This window comes from Sinocyclocheilus grahami, unplaced genomic scaffold (genome assembly GCF_001515645.1).
Source record: "Sinocyclocheilus grahami isolate Dianchi unplaced genomic scaffold, SAMN03320097.WGS_v1.1 scaffold704.1, whole genome shotgun sequence".
Classification (NCBI taxonomy): domain Eukaryota; kingdom Metazoa; phylum Chordata; class Actinopteri; order Cypriniformes; family Cyprinidae; genus Sinocyclocheilus; species Sinocyclocheilus grahami.
Genome location: NW_015505883.1, coordinates 826,407 through 845,789, shown reverse-complemented (window position 1 = coordinate 845,789; position 19,383 = coordinate 826,407). Strand labels below are relative to the sequence as shown.

At 37.5% G+C, this 19,383-nt stretch overlaps 1 protein-coding gene across 1 annotated transcript in view; it reads right to left on the bottom strand.

Annotated features, from left to right (window-relative positions):
* Window positions 1-19,383, bottom strand: part of LOC107559913 (kinesin-like protein KIF26A) — a 96,275-nt gene that overhangs the window by 38,646 nt on the left and 38,246 nt on the right. Inside the window, exons 3-4 of the mRNA XM_016243940.1 lie at window positions 11,775-12,263; window positions 5,202-5,368 (exon numbers count right to left, since the gene is read on the bottom strand). Coding sequence (XP_016099426.1) covers window positions 5,202-5,368; window positions 11,775-12,263 — 656 coding nt within the window. The remainder of the gene's footprint in view (window positions 1-5,201; window positions 5,369-11,774; window positions 12,264-19,383) is intronic.

Below are 19,383 nucleotides of genomic sequence, written 5' to 3'. Positions count from 1 at the left end.
ATTGGCAGTAGCAAGTATCGGTACTTGCTCTGCCACAGCAGCATACCAGATCTATTCCGCCAATACCAATTAAATTAACATTGTCATGTACATTACCATGCCAATCCCTCCGAGAGTTGTCATGACAGAAATATAGGTTAAGGCATCAAGGATAAGCACAAGTATTTTTTTGATGTACGATACAACACAGGTATGCTCTCTGTTGTAAACGAACATAGCGTCAGCTCATGTGAGAGTTTGCTCCCATGCATACGTTATTATGAGACAGGAAGTTTGCACTCTAGACTCCCATGAACATGCTCAGGACTGTTTGCCAGTGGCTATAGATTACAGGTAATAAAGGTGTAAATAATGTTCAGCTTCTTGCATAGACTTTTGGGTGACCGATCCCTTTAAAGTACAGGAAGAACAGTGATGTTAAAGAATAGCTAAAGAATACCCCTTTAACAGTAGGTATTAGTAGATTATAAACATGTGAAACTATTTTGGACTCTGTTCGTAAACAATTTGGTAACAAAATGTAAATAATATTATGTTCTACTTCAGGATTCCTGTGAATAAATAATAATACTTTTGAAATCTTAAAACATACCATCTATTATTAGAAAAATTGCACTCAATGTGAATTAACGCCGAGGAAAGCAGTTCAGACGTGGCACAATAATGAATGTAATTTTCACAGTTCATGTGAACTAACGCCTCCCTTTCCCACTTTTATCTTCAGTTGGCAATTACGTTTATTCAAGGCACAGCATATACATGGCATGAATTAACTTCCCTTTGTTTCTATGGTTACTCCCTAAGACCAATGCAACAAAACACTTTGGCTGCTCAACTCATCTGGTGACAGTCTGGATTGTTGTACATGTAATTACGGTGGAATGTTTACTCCAATCATAGTCATTACTGTTCAAGCTCACCTGGACAGGCAACTGAAAATGAGTGCTAGGCCATAAAATAACATTTTCACCATGTATTGTGCTCTATGCCACCGCAAGTCCGCATACCACCAAACAGCTGTGCCTCTCAATGCTGACCTGCATGCATGTGCATACAAGCATACTCCCTCCATTTACACACTTTGAAACCTTGGAATGGGCAGTCAGCTAATGAATTGTGGCAGCTAAAATTAATTTTAATGCAACTTTAGACTTCACACAATGTCTACACCACATGTGGACAAGCATCACATGTAGACAGCATCGCTTTTAACAATAGGAGAAGCCTTGTCACTTCACAACGCACCACGCACTAAGTGTGAATAAGTAAGTGATAGCTTATAAAACTAATTAAACTAATGAAATTAAAAAGATTTTTGTCTCCATAAACAGCTATCTTTTACATTCAAGGAGGAACCTTATTTTTTCATTGCTAAAAATCGCAGCTAAAGCTTATGGTTTTGCTGAACAGTTTATTTTGCCATGCATGAAATCCAGTTTGATCACTTCTGATTGGTCAACAACATACTGCAGTGGCAAACAATTAAAATATATATGCACCTAGTTGTTCAAAGAACCCACAAATTAGTCCACTAGCCCAAACCTCATATGAAAGGCTTGTATTTGGCACTTTCCCATTTAAAACTTTTGACACCCACACACACACACCAAATCTTTTACCATTCATTGCACATCTTTTTTACACACATGGACGGCTGCTCTGATCTCTAGACAAACAAATCTCTCAACCTCATTTTATTTCTCTTTCTCTCATCCCTTTGGAGTCAATAGAACATGTGGCCGTCTAAAACAGTCATATCCTTTTAATCAGTTCTACCCCAACTCCCACCTAGCAAAGGCTCAGATGATTCACTCACATGACCCTGTACATGATGCTCAGTTCAGGGTTGTTTTGAACCATTTCATCTCTCGGAGCACCGAGTTGGAATAGCAAAGCACACCAGGCTGTTGAGTGTGACAGCGCATCCTATAGCTCAGGGAAGCTCTTTGGGCCCTGTGTCTGTATTCATTACAGGAGCCAGCTAGAATGTCAATACACTAATCATATGCTCCGTCACTCTGGAGCATATGCCGAGAATGGGGGTTAGGGAAAAGTCAACCTTCTCAGCCATGAATCTATCCGTCATCCACTACTCTATTTTCTCGCTAGATGCCCACTAATATTTATACAGTACAAGGCTACAAGCTGAAAAAAATAAATTAAAATCACCTTATGGGAGCCAAAGATACCTTACAAAAGGACTATAAGTAACACTTATTCATAGACCAAGGTACTTAAACCACACTTCAAAAGTATCATGGTACCATTACGGTAGTGTTCATTATAAGGTAATAAAATGATACATATTTTGGGGATGAAAGGTGGGATGCTGATACTGTAAAGCAAATGTAACATTTTGCATTAACTGATTTATAATAAGGTAACACCTGGCAGAATTAATAAAAGCCAGGTTTACAAAAATTGCACCCAAGACACATTGTTGAAACACAATCAGAGATGGTCAGGGATAGATTCTGACCAGTGTTGTTCTGAAAAAATGCTATTTGAAATCAAAGATATTAAAAACACTAAAAAGGATGACTGAAAACAGATTGACCTTGTCCCTCGTCACTCTCCCCTCCCATGTGCAATTCTAATTGCAATCTAATTAACATTTCACTTACAAGAGAGGATCCAGCCTCCTGCTTGTTCTACAATCTGGTTAAAAGCCCAATGCACACTAGCGGAATAACTGCAGGTCTGGATGTTCACTACCAGCTCTTGATTTAAATGTAGAAGTTAGATAATGACTCCTTTAGAGGATGCCCTTCATTGATTTTTTTGACATGCCTGAAAGCAAGGTGTTGCACTGGCATTTCTTATTCTGCACACTCTGATCAAGTCAAACATCTGTGAGGGAAAAGGTGTCTGAAGGTCTTAAATGAATTGCTAGGTGGAACAAGATATGTTCGTAGAGTTTTATGGCCTTGATTTTAATTAAACAGCAATTAATATTTTATACCTGTTTCACAGTTTAAACATGCAGTTTATCGTTAATCCTACATGTATGACTTGTGCAAAACTAACACTAATGCAAACTCATATCTTGACTGCATCTAGTCAAAGTCTCTTTAAGGAAAATCACACAACATGTGCCTTACTGAGAATTTCTATCACTCATACATGTATAAGTGGAATTTTACCTACAATATGCAATCTCTGAAAAGCTTAAATTTCTCAGCATTTGGTTGCTAAATTAATGACAGCTACACGAATTAGTGGCTGTTAGTAACAAACAGTCACACATGTCCTAGACCAGTGTTTCCCAACCTTTTTTTAGTCGCGGCACCCTTCGGACATTTTAACAAACTTGTGGCACCCTACAAAATGTATTTTGTCACAATATCTGAATTTCTAACTTCGATGTGATCATTTGAAAAGTATAGATATTCGGTACAACAGGGAAGAACTGCAGAATATAATGTCATACGGTTGTCCATCAATGGTGGCAATGAGTAGGCTAATTTCTAATGAAGAGACCAATTTATATGACAGATTTTAATGTAGGCTTTTATACATATGTAAACATTATTTAATTACCATTATAACTAGCTATCTCACAAAGTTTTGCTCACTCAGTGTTTTTTTAATTTATTTTACAGTGGGGTAATTTTGGTGCAGTAGCACGAGATAGCTTGATTTCAAACTTTGAATTGAATAAACAATGACAAGTAAGCGGTCAGTAATAAAATAAGAGCAAATAAAGAAATTAATAATGATAGCACAAATAAAAAATAACGACAGGCCTTCGAATTAAATGAATTGCTTTTTAGTTTTGTCTTACAGTGTGTTCAGTGTTTACTCATAACCGGAGTCAATAATCATGCAGATTTACGTTACAAGTTTATAGAATTGTACAGTAAGAAAGTTATTTCCCTTAACCAGGAAATTAACGTTCTTAGAATTGACAAGACAGTTGACCCTGAGTGGTCAGCTAAATATCTACAGTGGATCTAAAATATGAATAATTAATTATAACTAGTTATGGTTAATTATTCATATTTCCCCATGAGCTAATCCGCTACAATGGTTTACGAGTGGAGCAACTGAGCGGAGCGCACACGCATACAGCGGTATAATGCGCAGAGCGTCACACCACGTGAAAGTGAAACCTGAACGGTGAACTAATTTTCGGCAGCCGAAATTTCGGTGCATCTCTAATTATTGGCGACATCAGAAATGGATATTATATAATAAATGCTTTTTTGAACATTTTAGCAATTTAAAAATATTAAAAAATGATTTTTTACACGGCACCCCTGCTCTCGACAGACGGCACCCCAGTTAGGAAACACTGTCCTAAACTTTGAACCAGTATTCCAAGAATGCTAGGGTGTCCAGAAGGATAACAGATCTCATTTCAAATCATAAAAATAACATTCCTGGCAGGCACTAGTATTTGGGATGAAACAAGAGGTGGCACCCAACATAATTTCCTACTTCTTCTGTTTATCCACCCAGAAGTTTAACTTAAGAGATGAAAACAAATCTATTTTTTCTCTCTCTTCCTCAACATTCTTTTTCTATGACATAGCAGCCTCCCTGCTTATCCGCTTTTTTTGAGATCACCTCCAAAGAAAACAGACACGCAATTATAAATCAGACCACAAAAATTAACCTTGTCCTACATGGGGTCACATCTGTCTGTTGTCTCAGAATGACCCGGAAGTGCTTGGGCAGGTGGCAACATCCCAAGCATCTAAAAACTTGGCTGCTGTCATTCTCCACAAAAGGAGAGGCCCCTGATCACTCTTTAATGTCTCATGTTGTCACTTGGCTTGAGAAATGTGTCAAATGTGTTTTCCAGGACCATTCCAAAAACATTCCTGTCACCACCCTTTTCCACATACAAGTGGAAATGAGAAACTAATACATCGACTGATAAAACACAAGTATGTATGTTCCCAAAATCACGCAGTGATCTAGTAGACATGCAACTCCAGGTACACTTACAACAGGGACAATCTGGAGCAACAAAGGTTAGGTGCCTTGCTCAAGAAAACAACCCTTCTGGTTGACAGTCTATAGCTACTTTGCCATGCCATCTTATATTAATATACCACATTATACCAAGTACAAAATCTGTAACCTTGACATTCAGTTCTCAAGGTAAAGACCCAGAGGTATCTAGATAGTAACCATGCTTGAGTAACCATGTTTGAGAGTCCATTAAGTGATCTATGTTAAACGTGTTTTCTTACCTGATGAAAAACGATGCTGCAGCTGAAGTAGGATGGTCAGAGGAAGGAGGCACAGCCTGGCCAAACTGAACCGGACTTCTCTGTCTGGAGGGAGTCAGGGGCACTCTGGAGATGGTGGTGTCTGAATGCCATTCGCTCTGCTCTGCTTGACCTACGAGGCCTTGTGTCTGTGGTAGGAAGAAGCAGGACAGATAATTCACACTTTCGAACTCAATAATATGACATTAAATTAGATAGTTCCATGAATCATACATCTAGGTCACAGAGAATCACACCTACTTGAAGAAATAGAGAGAGCAAGTCCTTACAAGGAGCAAGAGGCAGCTCCCTTACGAATTATGTTTCAAAGGTCACATATAAAAAGGAGGAGGCAACAATTACTCACATGCATTTATCATAAAGTACATAATTAACCATCACGGAGGAACATTCATTCCTATACTGAAGGTAATAGGGTTTCAATGGATAGAGATTAAACTGATTAACAAGAAATGTGAATTCCTTATCCAGAACCATAGCAGGATGCAGAGGTTGTCAATCCAGACATGGGTCCACCATGACTTGAGGCAATACAGGCAAGGCTTACTCTGCTCTCGAGAAAGTAGACAGATCAAGAAACTAGTCTTCTGTTGGTGTCTCTAGTGGTGTTCACACAAAAGATCAGTGAAGGAATAGCAAGTGGGTGCTCAAGATAAACAGTGTATGATTCTACGAATTGACTCTACATTGTGATATTTGAAATGCTATCACACAATTCTTGCATGAAGTCTGTGAGGAATTGCTTTTTCGCTGATAAGGAACAGAGGTTTTAATAAAATATAACATCTAGAACATATTGGTTTGTAGTTGTTAAATATTCTTGCACTGGAGCCCATTAATTCACGTACGCTTTCATTATTTTGCTCTTTGTCTCCAAGGCCTGTGAGTAAGTAGCTTAAACCCACAATCAATATGATCTGTCAAGTGCTTGTTTTGAATGAAGGCAGTGCGCTAAAAGGCTTCAGGTAAGGTTGGGCAATTTCCCAGAAAATATCGTGAGTTAGTCACTGACAACACATTGAGCAATAGACAACCACGGCTTTAGTGTGGCATGTCATCTGTGTTGCGGTGGTTGTGCATAATGGCTGGATCCGTGTTTGCTCTGGATTCATGTCTGGCAACTAAAATAACATCATTAACAATCTTTTCATGAAGCATAGGCCATCCAGTGCGTGATGTGTCAACAGAACTCTGACAGGAGAACTATTTACAGTATATACCTTGGATGGCATATGGGCTCCATATATCACAAACACATGGAAGGATTACTCACATGAGACAGCGTACGACAAAGTGGCATCCATTCTGTTTCAAGTCTGCACTTTGTTGAACTGTGACACTTGGTTGAATAACTGCTATTACATAAGCTTCAACTGATTTGAGGGTTGGAGGATTCTGAACAAAGTAAAAATGGTTTGTTTTGTTTGAGTTGTTTATGTCTGTTTATTCAGATGCTCCGGGATTGTGTTTATGCCTATAATAGCTTTCTGAGTATGGTTGAAATCAATAATTGTTATGCCTGTCAGTCCTGTTGCAGAAATGGCAATTTCATTGTTCGAAATTACAAAGTATGCATGACTTAAACTTCAATTTGTTTGTTTTTTTTTTGGGGGGGGGGGGTGACTATAAATACACAATAGCTGTTCCTGCCACTTTTTATGTGAGCTTTTTTTTAAAGCTTAGATGAGATATAAAAAAAACTATTTTGGAGTCCAGGTTTTTAAGCCCATGAGAAGTCAGAAAGAGCTCAGATGAACTTAGCACTCATGCATTCATCAACGCAAAAAATGCCATGCTGGATCCGTGACATGACAGTCATATGGCTGTATGGCATTCCAGTTTCAGATGAGCCATGATAAATCAAAACAGCGTCACACGGACAGCGAATGGTGTCTATCTGGAAAGAATGGTAATCCCCACATACAGACAAAGAAGGAACGGGTGTCACATTTCACATCGACAGGATGTTTAAAGGGACTACGCAGTCAAAACGAGACTGAATTTGGGACTCACAAAAACAGACATTAGACACACATTCACACACACACACACGCACGTACACACACACACACACACACATTGAAGCAGCTGTCAAAAAACCCACTATAGGTTTTTGAGGACTTAAGCCCTCCAGTCAAGATGTTTTCATGAGTGTCAGACACAAAGCACGAGGTGCACACGCTGTATCCCCAGGTTGGGTCATTAAAGTACAGCTGCAGAGAGCTCCCAGCACTTGATAAAATCAGGTATTCTCTTTATGCTGCACCCTACACCCTGTCTACAACCTCATCTCTACACCTATGGCTTGTTAACTGAGGTTACAGAGTATTTGTCATATAAAAAGAGAATATATAGTGTGTATTATTACACACAGATGCTACAAGAGTTTAGAAAATCCAACTATTCACATCTCCTTCCGAATGTCTGTGTCTTCCCTTTTCTTTTTTGAAAAGGAGGAGCATAATTTCTTTCTCTCTCTTCCTTCTTATTCTGACTCAGAGGAAGCAGATCACAGACTGCTCGGGCCACTTAAGGATTGGTTTTGGGCTCCCAGTAGGCCAGTAGGTCATTCCAGCCTATATGAAACCCACATGGAAAATCCCATCCTGCTACGCTCTAATAATTTTATCTTTATTAAAGTAAAGAGCAATAAACCTGACAGTAACATGCTCTCAAGATGGTTTTTCTTCTTCTTTGTAAAGGTGCTACTCATCAGATTATAGTAAAAAGTATTTCACCAAATGCTCTAAGAAGCATAAAATTTTTTTTACTGTGTTTGTTACAATGCATGCTTGTCTTTACTGAATTTATAAATGTGATACCGTCTAATAATTTGGGCAAAATAAGCTATTTTAAGAGTTTTGGAAGAGCCTGCAAGTTGGAAGTGTGGCTATGAGGTTTAAAGGGGTCATATGATGCGATTTCAATTTTTCCTTTCTCTTTGAAGTGTTACAAGCTCTTGGTGCATAAAGAAGATCTGTAAAGTTGCAAAGAGTAAAGTCTCAAATCCAAAGAGATATTCTTTATAAAAGTTAAGAGTCAACCACGCCTACCTAAAATGGCTCGTTCTAACACGCCCCCACATGTCTATGTCACGATGTGGGAAGATTTGCATAACACCACCCAAATGTTCACGCAACGAAAGAAGGTGTAACTTTTATTATCGCTGTAGTATTGTTGCTGCCGCCACTGCCATGTCGTGAAGGTGCTGTGTGTTTCGTTGTGAAAGAGAAACTACTTTGTTTGGCCTTCCAAAAGAGGATGATATCCGCTTCGTCATGCCTAGAGCTGATCCGTGCTGGTTGCTGAGGAAATACTACAACTTCGCGCTGTGGATCGCCAGATCGGCTTTCACCGTGGAAGAAGTGGAGTCCAGCCCGGGGTTGTCACATGTGGTTGCCGCAAGCCCGCCAGCCACTTCGTTCTCAAGCCCACCCGCCACCGCTCACTCTAGCCCTCCGACCTCCGCTTTTTTTTGTAAGTTGTATTTACAACACTGTTCCAGAACAGTTCAACCCAAATATTAATTTGTGTGCAGCCCATTTTATGGAGGACTGTTTCCTGATCCTGGAAGAGTAGACTACAATGCCGGCTGTTCTGAATCACTTCAAGTACGTTTACATATTTAAAGGATTTGCCACTGATGATTCAAACGCGAGTTTTGAGCAGTGTAGAGTAGCGCTTGTTTGTCATTTCTCCGATTACAAATGCAGACGTGGTTTTATGTTTACGCGATGTGATGCGATGCAACGCAACGTGTAAAAAGACAGTATAAGTAATTATAATTCGTAATTATGTCCCCACTGGATGCAACAAAAACTTTTTTTGTAATGGCTTTTAATGTTTTTGAATCGTCGCTCCGGCCAGACAGGGCATCACAGTATGGTGAGGGGCGTAACATTTCCGTCACACGCTTGAGGTATTCGGCCAATCACAATGTACTGGATAGCTGGCCAGTCCCAGCACACCTCGCTTTTCAGACCGATGAGCTTTGTAAAAATCGACACGTTTCAGAAAGGCGGCGCATAGAGGAGAAACAATAATGTACAGTATGTGGAAAATAATGTGATTTTTTAACTTTAAACCACATAAACAAATTTCATTACACCAAATACACAAAATAATGTTATTTTTAGCAACATCATGTGACCCCTTTAAAAATGTGACCTTTTGGAATAGAGCTTCAGTGACAGAATTACCAGCAGTTGTAAGTGGGTTTGTAAAACGCACCAATCAAATTTCAAAATAACAGCCTTGTTCTTGTGTGTGTGTCTAAATATGCTTTTATAACCGCTTTATAAACAAGTTATGAATACAGCACATTGATAGTATCAGATGGTAATACCATGGGGCTTGAATATTGTAATAATTCATTACCATGGGCAATCCAAGAGACTTAAAAGGAATGCAATGGTGTTACCATATAGTACATGTTCAAAAAAACAACATGTGGTCTAAGCATTTCAAGCATTCGTTTGAATCTAAACTTGACAGGTGTCAACTTCTTCATCTTGTGTTGATAGTGAATCCCGCTTCTTGCCATTTGATGTTTCCCTTCTTGCTTTCCAGGAACTCTCACCTGCTTCAAAAGAAGTGATGTGCCTTTACCAAGTAGCACAGGCACAAAAATCTACTTCACAGAACACAAGGCCCCTCCAAAGGCTTCCTGTCAGACTCAGTCCATCTCAATGGCTTTGTCTCCTCCTCTTTTCCCCTGCTGCTTGTTGTTTCTCTCCACAGAAATCAGATGAGTTAAAGCTCTTTGCTCAAGGCTCTGCTGAAGTCCCAGCGCACTGCATGTGTTATTGTCATCCCTCCAATCTAATGAAAGCAAGGAGCCTTTCCAAAATTATACAAGGCATGTCTTTGAACAAGGGAAAAGCATAGAGCTCAGAGCTATTCCTGTTCATGCACAGCTTACATGTGTGAGTTGTGTGTTTGCATAAAGCAGACAGCTTCTGTTGGTTTTTCAAGATGTACTGGGCCAGCAGTTGGTCAACTTTTTTTATCCAAGGCTTTTTGCTTTGTGCACAAACACATACTGATTGCTAAAAGCTTAAGTAGCGACTCGCTCACTGGAATAAAAGCACTTGTTGACATTAACTCAAATAGGAAATGCACAGGCTATTATTAATCTCCCGTCTTCAATAGCGGTAACAGTTAGCAGGAACAAAAAGGCTCTATCAGAGGCAACTGCAAAAGATTGTAAAAGCAACAATTGATACAATTGATACAAAAGATATGTGTTACCATTAGACACCGCTCTGATGCAACAAAGACTCTGCTATGAAAGACAGACAGGTATAGTTAAGCTGACTACCTGTGTTGGTGAGTTTTGTTTAGCTTAACACACTGAAGCTGTACACTTAGTACACATGAGCAGTCCATTGTGGAATGTAACAGTGCAGTAAGGCAGCCAGTCAATAAAACACAAGAGTAATAAAATGATCTCCTCAAGCTATCAATCTGCCAAACATGCATTCTGGTGATCGATAGATATATGGCTGAGACCAATATATCAGCCAGATGAATAATCATATTCAGCCATTATGAGAATAATATCAACAGTCATTAAACGTCCCTGTTTATTTGAATATTGTGAAAAAAAAATATTCGATGTTTATAATTATTTATTTATCATTCGAAATTGGTTGTTTTTTTCTTGCATTTTGTGGATTTTATTCCTGAGTGTGTGTCTTTGATGAATAGAAATGCAAAAAGAACAATTTGTATCAAATATATATTTTTTGTGACAATGTAAAAGTCACTTTTAATCAATTTATTGCATCTTTGCTGAATAAAAGTATTCATTTATTTTAAAAAAGGAATTAGTTTAAAAAAATTTACTGACCACAAAACTTCGAATGGTAGGTTGTATATACAACCTCATTGTAAACCTTATTGCAGAGAGTAACTAAAACACCAAGTTATACACAATCATTCACTCAAACCACTAAATCAACAGGTGCACTGACAATGTGTAACTGCACTACAGATGTACAAATGTGTAAATGAGACAGCATAAATTGTTAACACACTGTCTCAGTGCATTATGTTTCAAACATGCTCTCTATGTATAACTGAGTGCATGTGATTCAATTATGCAGGTGTTTTCAGCTGTGATTCATTCAGACAGCTGTAGGCTCAAATAACCAGACCAATCATCAGCTGATGCCTATGCTGGTAAATAATAATGCTTCAAAGAGCCCTTCAGAGTGAACTTTTCCATACATCTCAACCATTGGATGGCAGCAAAATCAGCTCTCTTGACTTGGAATGATGTCAAATTATATCCCCCCCAAAAAAACAATGTTAAACCCCTACACCCTGTGAAAGCTCCAGCTGTGGACAATGAAGACTTTGCAGGGAATAAACATGGTCACTTCTAAATTCTAAACACAGTGAGAATTAGTTTTTTTTGTAGTTTCTAACAGTATATTTGAACTGCTACAACAGATCAACTGATTACCATTATATCCAATGAATGCATAAACAAAATATCTCGTAGATGGAGAGAAATGGAATGTTGCATACCGGGTTTGGCTGAGGCAGGAAGTTATTGACACGTGAGATGCTCCACATGCCCTCCAAGTACTGCTGGGCTTGAATGGTGACTGAGCTGATGGTTCCCGTAAGAGGTCTTCCTCCCATGGTCACCTGCACACTGGGTTTCAATGCCCCAGTGCTGGAAGACGTGCTCTGAGACCAGCCCAGCTCACGCTGCCGCTCCCCCACAGGCAGGACGCTGTGCGCTGGGTGAGGTATCCTCGATTTGGTAGGTCTGGAGGAAAGAGTGACCACGCTGTGGGTCGTCAGCCTGGTGGGGTGCCCAGGGAAGGTGTTGGGAGGCAGGGATGGCATGTCGGAAGCAAGGTACAGTTCTTGGAGAGTCTGAAGTGCCTGCTGTTTTAGCTGCTGTGCAGGTGTGCCACACACCTGACACCTCGTTCCTTCATGAGCACCTTTCAGAGACCAATCAGGCACTTGCAGCTGGTCAATGATAAAGGAAGCAAATCCAGGATCCTACAGAAAGCAATACACAACAAAATACTGTTACAGTGAAAAAAAGGTGCATGTTTTGATTTTTTTTAATTTTGGTTTGGTTTCTAAAGTTTAAAATAAGAGTTCAATCTCTAAATCTCTTAAATTTGATTTTCTTACAATTTAAAATAATGTTTTAAACAACAATAATAATAATCTACATTATTATTATTAAGAAAAACAATCATGTTTTATATTGCTTCTATATATTTTAAAGCTATAAACTATGTGATTTGAAAATAAAAAATTTAAATCTCTGATTATTTTAAAATAGTGCTGATTATTTAAAAATAGTTTTAAAATAAATAGTTTAAACAACAACAATAAATGCATTATTATTATTATTATTATTATTATTATTATTATACTACTATTATCAAGAACATTTTTTAAATATAATATATATAATGTTGTTGTTGTTGTGTATATTTACAACTATATATCTCTATACATTAAAAAATAAATAAAAATAAGTAAATCTCCGAAATTAATAATAATATCAAATTATTATTATTATCATCAGTATTATTATTATTGTTGTTGTTGTTGTTGTTGTTAACGAAAGTAATACATTTTTAAAACATTTATAGGTTTTGTTATATAGAATAAAAAAATAAAGAATAAAATGGTATAAAGATATTATTTTTATCATTATCATTATTATTATTGTTAAACAACGACATTTCTAGATTTTATGTTATATATAGAATAAAAAATAAAGAATAAAATGGTATAAAAATATAAATATATTTTCTTATTTTCAGATTTATCTGTGTTTGTGGAATAAAATATAATAATTTCCTCAAAGTGATCTAAATAATAAAAAATGTTCATTGTTCTTATCACAGTAACCAGCATGTTAATAGCAGGCCATTTACAAATATGCAGAAAATGTGTATTTGGATGTGTTTTACTGATTAAAAAAAGAAAACCCATAGCCTGCAGACATTTAGACAATATTTTCCTAGTTTTCCCAGAAGCCTCATCTTAATTATAATATTTCAAACTAAGCAGAGCTGAAAAGTGAGTTTTGTGGGTGGAAGTATTGAGCTGTGGGGAGGGGACGGGTGGCGGGCGATAGGGTGTAAAGAAAACAACAGCTGAGCCCGGGCATGAAGCACATTGCAGCGTCTATTTACATTTGATAAGACTCCCAGCAGGGAGAGATATGACAAGAGACCCAGCATGAAAATAATAATCTCCCATTCAATGCCAAGGACATGACGCCAGTCTACCTGATGGACAGGGACTTATGTCTGTGTACTCACACATGTACACACAATGAAGTGCTTGGAGCAGGTAACTGTTGCTACAATACAGGATCACTTATCATGTTAATACTACCGAACATAAAGGATTACCCAGCCACCATAATAAAAACACTTACCCAAACGATAAACAAATGGAATTGATATGAATTAAATTACATTTAAAGCGCTTGTATGGATTTTAAAGGAATTCTTCACTTAAAAATTAAACTGTGTCATTATTTAGTCACTTTCTCATTCCAGTTCTTATTCATGTGCCATACAGGTTTGGAATGACATGACAGTGAGTAAATGACAACAGAATGTTAACTTTGAAGCAAACCAGTGACTCATTTCTAATGCTGTAATTTCTCTCTCACATCCACACACACTTCTGGTCTTTTGAGAGACATATCTCACATTCTAGATCAGTATTAGGGAGGTCAGACCCTGACTGGAGCCCAGGGCAGCATTAATGTTTATGGTACCTGATTTTCTCAAGAGTCACAGTAGTAACCTGGATGAGTGAGAGCCCAAAGGTACTGCCACAGCACGTAAATCCTCTACTATGAGACGTAAAATAAGGATATTTAGAGGAATTAACGCCATAATTACTACACAAACCCCTCTTAGGTCTATTCAAGCGACTCAATTAAGCCAGACTTCGATATGTCAGCAAAAATCATCCCACAACTTCTTTGTTTAATAAAATATGGGGTCTCCTATGACAGACGATCATTAAGAATACTGGCAGATTTGTTTGTGATTTGTGCCCTGACTTTAAACTTCTCAACTCAGGTTCACTGGAGTCCAATTATTATAAATATTCTGTGTGGGACTGTTCAAAAGGGCATGAATATTTAAAGATGATCATTTAGATAAATAGTTGACTAGTGCAAACTGGGAACAGAAAACCAGCAATACGCTCAAATATATTGAGAAGGAACATGATAAGTTAGTGGTGCTGAGATGATGTATGTGTGTTTTCAAATGGAAATATTTAGAATATGTGCTCATCTGTAATTTATGTTTAAAATGTTCCCTGTCAGATGGTAGAGCAACATTCTGCAGATGTTTTCATGACAGTTTAACCAGACTGTTTTTAACATTGATAAAAATAATGATTTCTGAAGGATCATGTGGCACTAAAGACTAGAGTAATGACTGCTGAAAATGCAGCTTTTCCACAACAAGAATAAATTAAAATAAAATATAATAAATTACAATTACTATATTTTATTACAGTAAAATATGACAATAAAAACACTGCTTTTACATCTAATACACACACACACACACACACACACACAAACATTACTATATTTTTAAAGAAATAAATGCATCCTTGGTGAGGGTAAAACTTAGGTTGGTCTAATTTGATCTAATTTTAAAACAACATCTTATTGGATGTTTTCGAATATAGGGATTTCAGTGAAAGAAAGGTGAAGGGTGTGACTTGATTTCATCCATCTGTAACTGTTTGGAAACTAAAAATGAAGCATACCAAAATGAAAGTTTGAAAAAGTAATTTCAGAGGTGGAGCAGTTGAACACATTTTGCTGAAAAATTGCATTTTTAAAAAGATCTTTGAAATAACTTGCACAGAATCATGAACAACAAGACAATAAACCTGTGTTAAAATTGTAAACAGGCTGAATTCTGATTTCACAGTGACTTGTAAGCATACATGTACTTGCTGTGGTACAGTAAAATGCACAACCATTAGGAGGGTACTATCCATCCACCTATGCCAGCAAGAGAATTATAAAAAATTGAGAAGTGAGAGAGTGAGAGAGTGAGACAGGATATGGGGTAAGATGAGGGTTAGACCCCTGGCCTTGGGGCTTGTAGTTGGCCATTGTGTGACTTTATTGGCAGGCAGCTCTGGGTTTTTATGAAGCTCTGGGGATGAATGCAGGAGCCTATCTGCTGATTAGTGATGCACTAAAGAACAGAAAGGGAACAGAAGGATAAATGACTACATGTGTAGTAGCCCGCTAGTCTGACTGTCTCTAAAACTAATGATGATGAGATATGAGTGTGGGGAAAGGACAGAGAATATGAAGGTGGGGGAGGACTTATAGAGAAGAAAAAGAGATGCAGATGATACAACTGACAAAGAGAAAGTGAAAAGAGAGAATAATACAAGAAATAATGGATGAGATTGTAACACGTGGATTAAAAAAAACACTATCCATGATACACTCTTAAAAATAAAGGTGCTTCAAAAGGTTCTTCAAGCGATGCCATAGAAGAACCATTTTTGGTTCCACAAAGAACCATTCAGTCAAAGGTTCTTTAAAGAACCATCTCTTTCTTACCTTTTTATAATCTGAAGAACCTTCTTTCGCCCCAAAGAACCTTTTGTGAAACAGAAAGGTTCTTCAGATGTTAAAGGTTCTTTATGGAACCATTTAGACAAAAAAGGTTCTTCTATGGCATCGTGAAGCACCTTTATTTTTAAGAGTGTATTTGACCACTATGGCTGAAGAAGATTGGTTAAATGGCATATTTAATTCAACAAGACCAAAAACAAGGCTGTGAGGAATAGAAGTAGCCTACAGTCCATTCAATGCATCAAAGCTGAGAAAATAATCTTTCCATGAATTTCCAGTAGAATTTCCAAGGTTCTGAGAATTAAACGTTCACCTTAAAGCCACAAGTATTTGAATTTCGAAGGTCTTCCCTATTATTCAAAACAATAATCAAAGGCCCCCATGGGCTAAAATATTTATTCAAGCATTTCTGCTGTAATTATGCATCATTACTGTGTCTGTTCCCATTTCGGGCTTGAACTGATGGTAAAACTAATTACATTATTTACTGTCTTTACATTTATTTTGAACGATGAAGCTCGTGATTATGGTAAGGGGCGTTACATTTCCAACGAGTGCCTGCGGTGTTTGTCCAATCACAATGCATGGGGTCAGCTGGCCAATCAGAGCAGACTGCTCTTGTCGGAAGGAGGGACTTTGTAGAAAACGAAGCGTTTGAGAGAGGCGGGGCATAGAGGACCTACAATAATGTACAGTATTTGAAAAATAATGTGTTTTTTGAACATTAAAGAATATCAACATATTCTGTTACACCAAATACACCAAATAATGATCTTTAAAAAAAAGCATCATATGACCCCTTTAACACAAAATGGGATATGTAAGAAATAATTGACAACGGGCCATTGAATTATTAGAAAATTTAATTATTAGAAAATAATGCACACCCGAGGTGGTGATGCAGCCACAATGCAAAGCCATAAAATGCTCTTGTGACTTGTATTAATTTCTTATTCATCTCATCCAACACCTCCATCGCTAATTCCAAAATGTAATTTTAGACCTAGCACGGAGTCTTGAACCGTTGATAGCAGACTATTGGAGTTAATAATGAAGTAATAACGTTATTAGAGAGAGAGAGAGAGAGATTAAGCAGGTGTGAATTATTGTCTGTTCATCTCTTAACAGTGTTCAGCAGCAGCAGATGCAGCCACAATGCAAAGCCATAAAATGCTCTTGTGACTTGTATTAATTTCTTATTCATCTCATCCAACACCTCCATCGCTAATTCCAAAATGTAATTTTAGACCTAGCACGGAGTCTTGAACCGTTGATAGCAGACTATTGCAGTTAATAATGAAGTAACAACGTTATTAGAGAGAGAGAGAGAGAGAGAGAGATTAAGCAGGTGTGAATTATTGTCTGTTCATCTCTTAACAGTGTTCAGCAGCAGCGTCTCTACTAATAGTGAAACTGTAAGTTCATCTGTTTCAAAAACAGCGCAGTATTACCTAGCTTGTGAGAAATTACATGTAGCTTTGAAGTTACTGAGATATTTTACTGATAAAACCATCAGAGCGCTGACAACATGTTTCAGTGCGTGTGCATGTTTCCGTGTGTGTGTGTGAGTGTGTGTCTGTACTGTACTGTACTGCGGGGAAAAGAGAGTATATGCTTTCTGTACATAATTAAACAACTTTTTGGCAAAAACATAGAAACAATTAAGTAATTTGTATTGTTTTATTTTATTGTTTGCTATATTTATTTGCTTGTTCAGTGTCTTTGTGGGTTTTGGTTCTTTTGCTGTTGCTGAAATCATTTGATGAAGTGATATGGACATGTAATGTGGTCAAGACCTGGCTGGAACTACTTTAGCCATGCGTATCCCTGAAAATAACTGCACACCTTAGAACGTTCGTCAGCCAATCAGATTCAAGCATTCAACAATCCTGTAGTATAATTTAAATTAATCAACCTCAATTAATTTAGAAATTCCAGAACTTCCAAGAACTGTATGCTTTTCGATAAAAACAAAAGTTGCTGAGAGAAAATTTAAAAGAAGAAATTTAAATGAAATGAAATGAAATTTTATTTAATTTTATTTAATTTATTTAATTTAATTTAGCCATGAATGGTACATTTCTGTCATAATTTTCTCACTCGCATCTGTTTCTAAACCTGTATAGCTTCTACAGAACACAAATGAATATATCTTGATTTTAATTTTTTTTGGTGGGTCCATAAAGAAATGTCAATGGGTCTAGTTTTCCAGTTTTGTTTTGGACCTCACTGACTATCACTGTACGGAAAAGAACAGTTAAAACATTCTTTAAAATATCTTCTTTTGTGTTCCATAGAAGATTAAATCAAATTTAAAGAATATACTGTATTAGAACAGCCTACAAGTTTGGAAAACTAAAATTGTATGTTTATTCATAAATGAATACACTTCTGACTGAGGTTCAAACAACTGGTAAAGATGATTTGGCACTTTTGCTGCAAGTATTGAGGGAGGAGCTTCTCTGAGGTGGAGAGCGGGTTGCGTGAAAGTGCCAGGAACAGCTGTTGCTACACACCCTGTAGTGAAAAGGTGAGCGCTGGGTCTTCTCACAGCAGGCCATTAATACAGATTACATTTACTATACTCTAAAAAGCTAAAGACCACATCCAATGCTAATCCCTGTGGACCTCTACAAAAACGCACACACATATGCCATGGTCAATCTACCCAACATTACTGCAGGCCAGGAGGGATTCCCAAGCAGGGCCATAATGCAGGCTATAGAGCAGGAGCTCTGAGATCCTCTGGGCCTCTGTGGGTGTAATTACAGGAGCAGGAGCATAAAGGACGGCGTCAGGTGTGTGTGTGTGCACACCTGCATCCATATATGTGTGTAATAAAAGCATCTAGGGTTTGGCTTTCCTTGACTGCTATTAAGAAAGAAAGAAAAAAATGCAGTAATATATTAGGGAACACTATTAACTAGTTGCTTATTAGCATGCATATTACTATTATTGGCTCCTTATCAGTATAAAGCACATATTAATGCCTTAAATGCACCAAAATGTGACTTTAATTAAAAAGACTATCATCACAAAGGGAGCTGTACATCTCTGTAAAAAGACAGAAGCAAAACGAGTAAAGCTCAGCTCCTAGTAGCACATGTTTACTGCAGTAAGACGATCACGCACACTCACACCACAGGAGAATGTGACAGAGGGTCATTAGAAACACAGATGTTTGTCTGTCTGCTGAGTGACTGTCTTGACAGACCACAGTTGGTGCTCTCTCATTACTGTCTGATTGATTATATCCTCTGTCAGTGGCATTATTTATTGTATTCTGCACACGTATGATACAACTACTTATTACATGGCTCTCTCGAATACTTTATTGTAATTGGCCAATCAGAGCATTCTGCTGTCAGATATTTTTGTGTAGTGACCGCTAAACTATAATTGACCAGTTTCTTAAACGGATGTGGTGTCATAATTCACATATAATTCTGCACATAAATTTTTCTGGTATAATAAATTCATTTTAACTTGAATTAATATTTCATGTCATTTGTTTGTTTG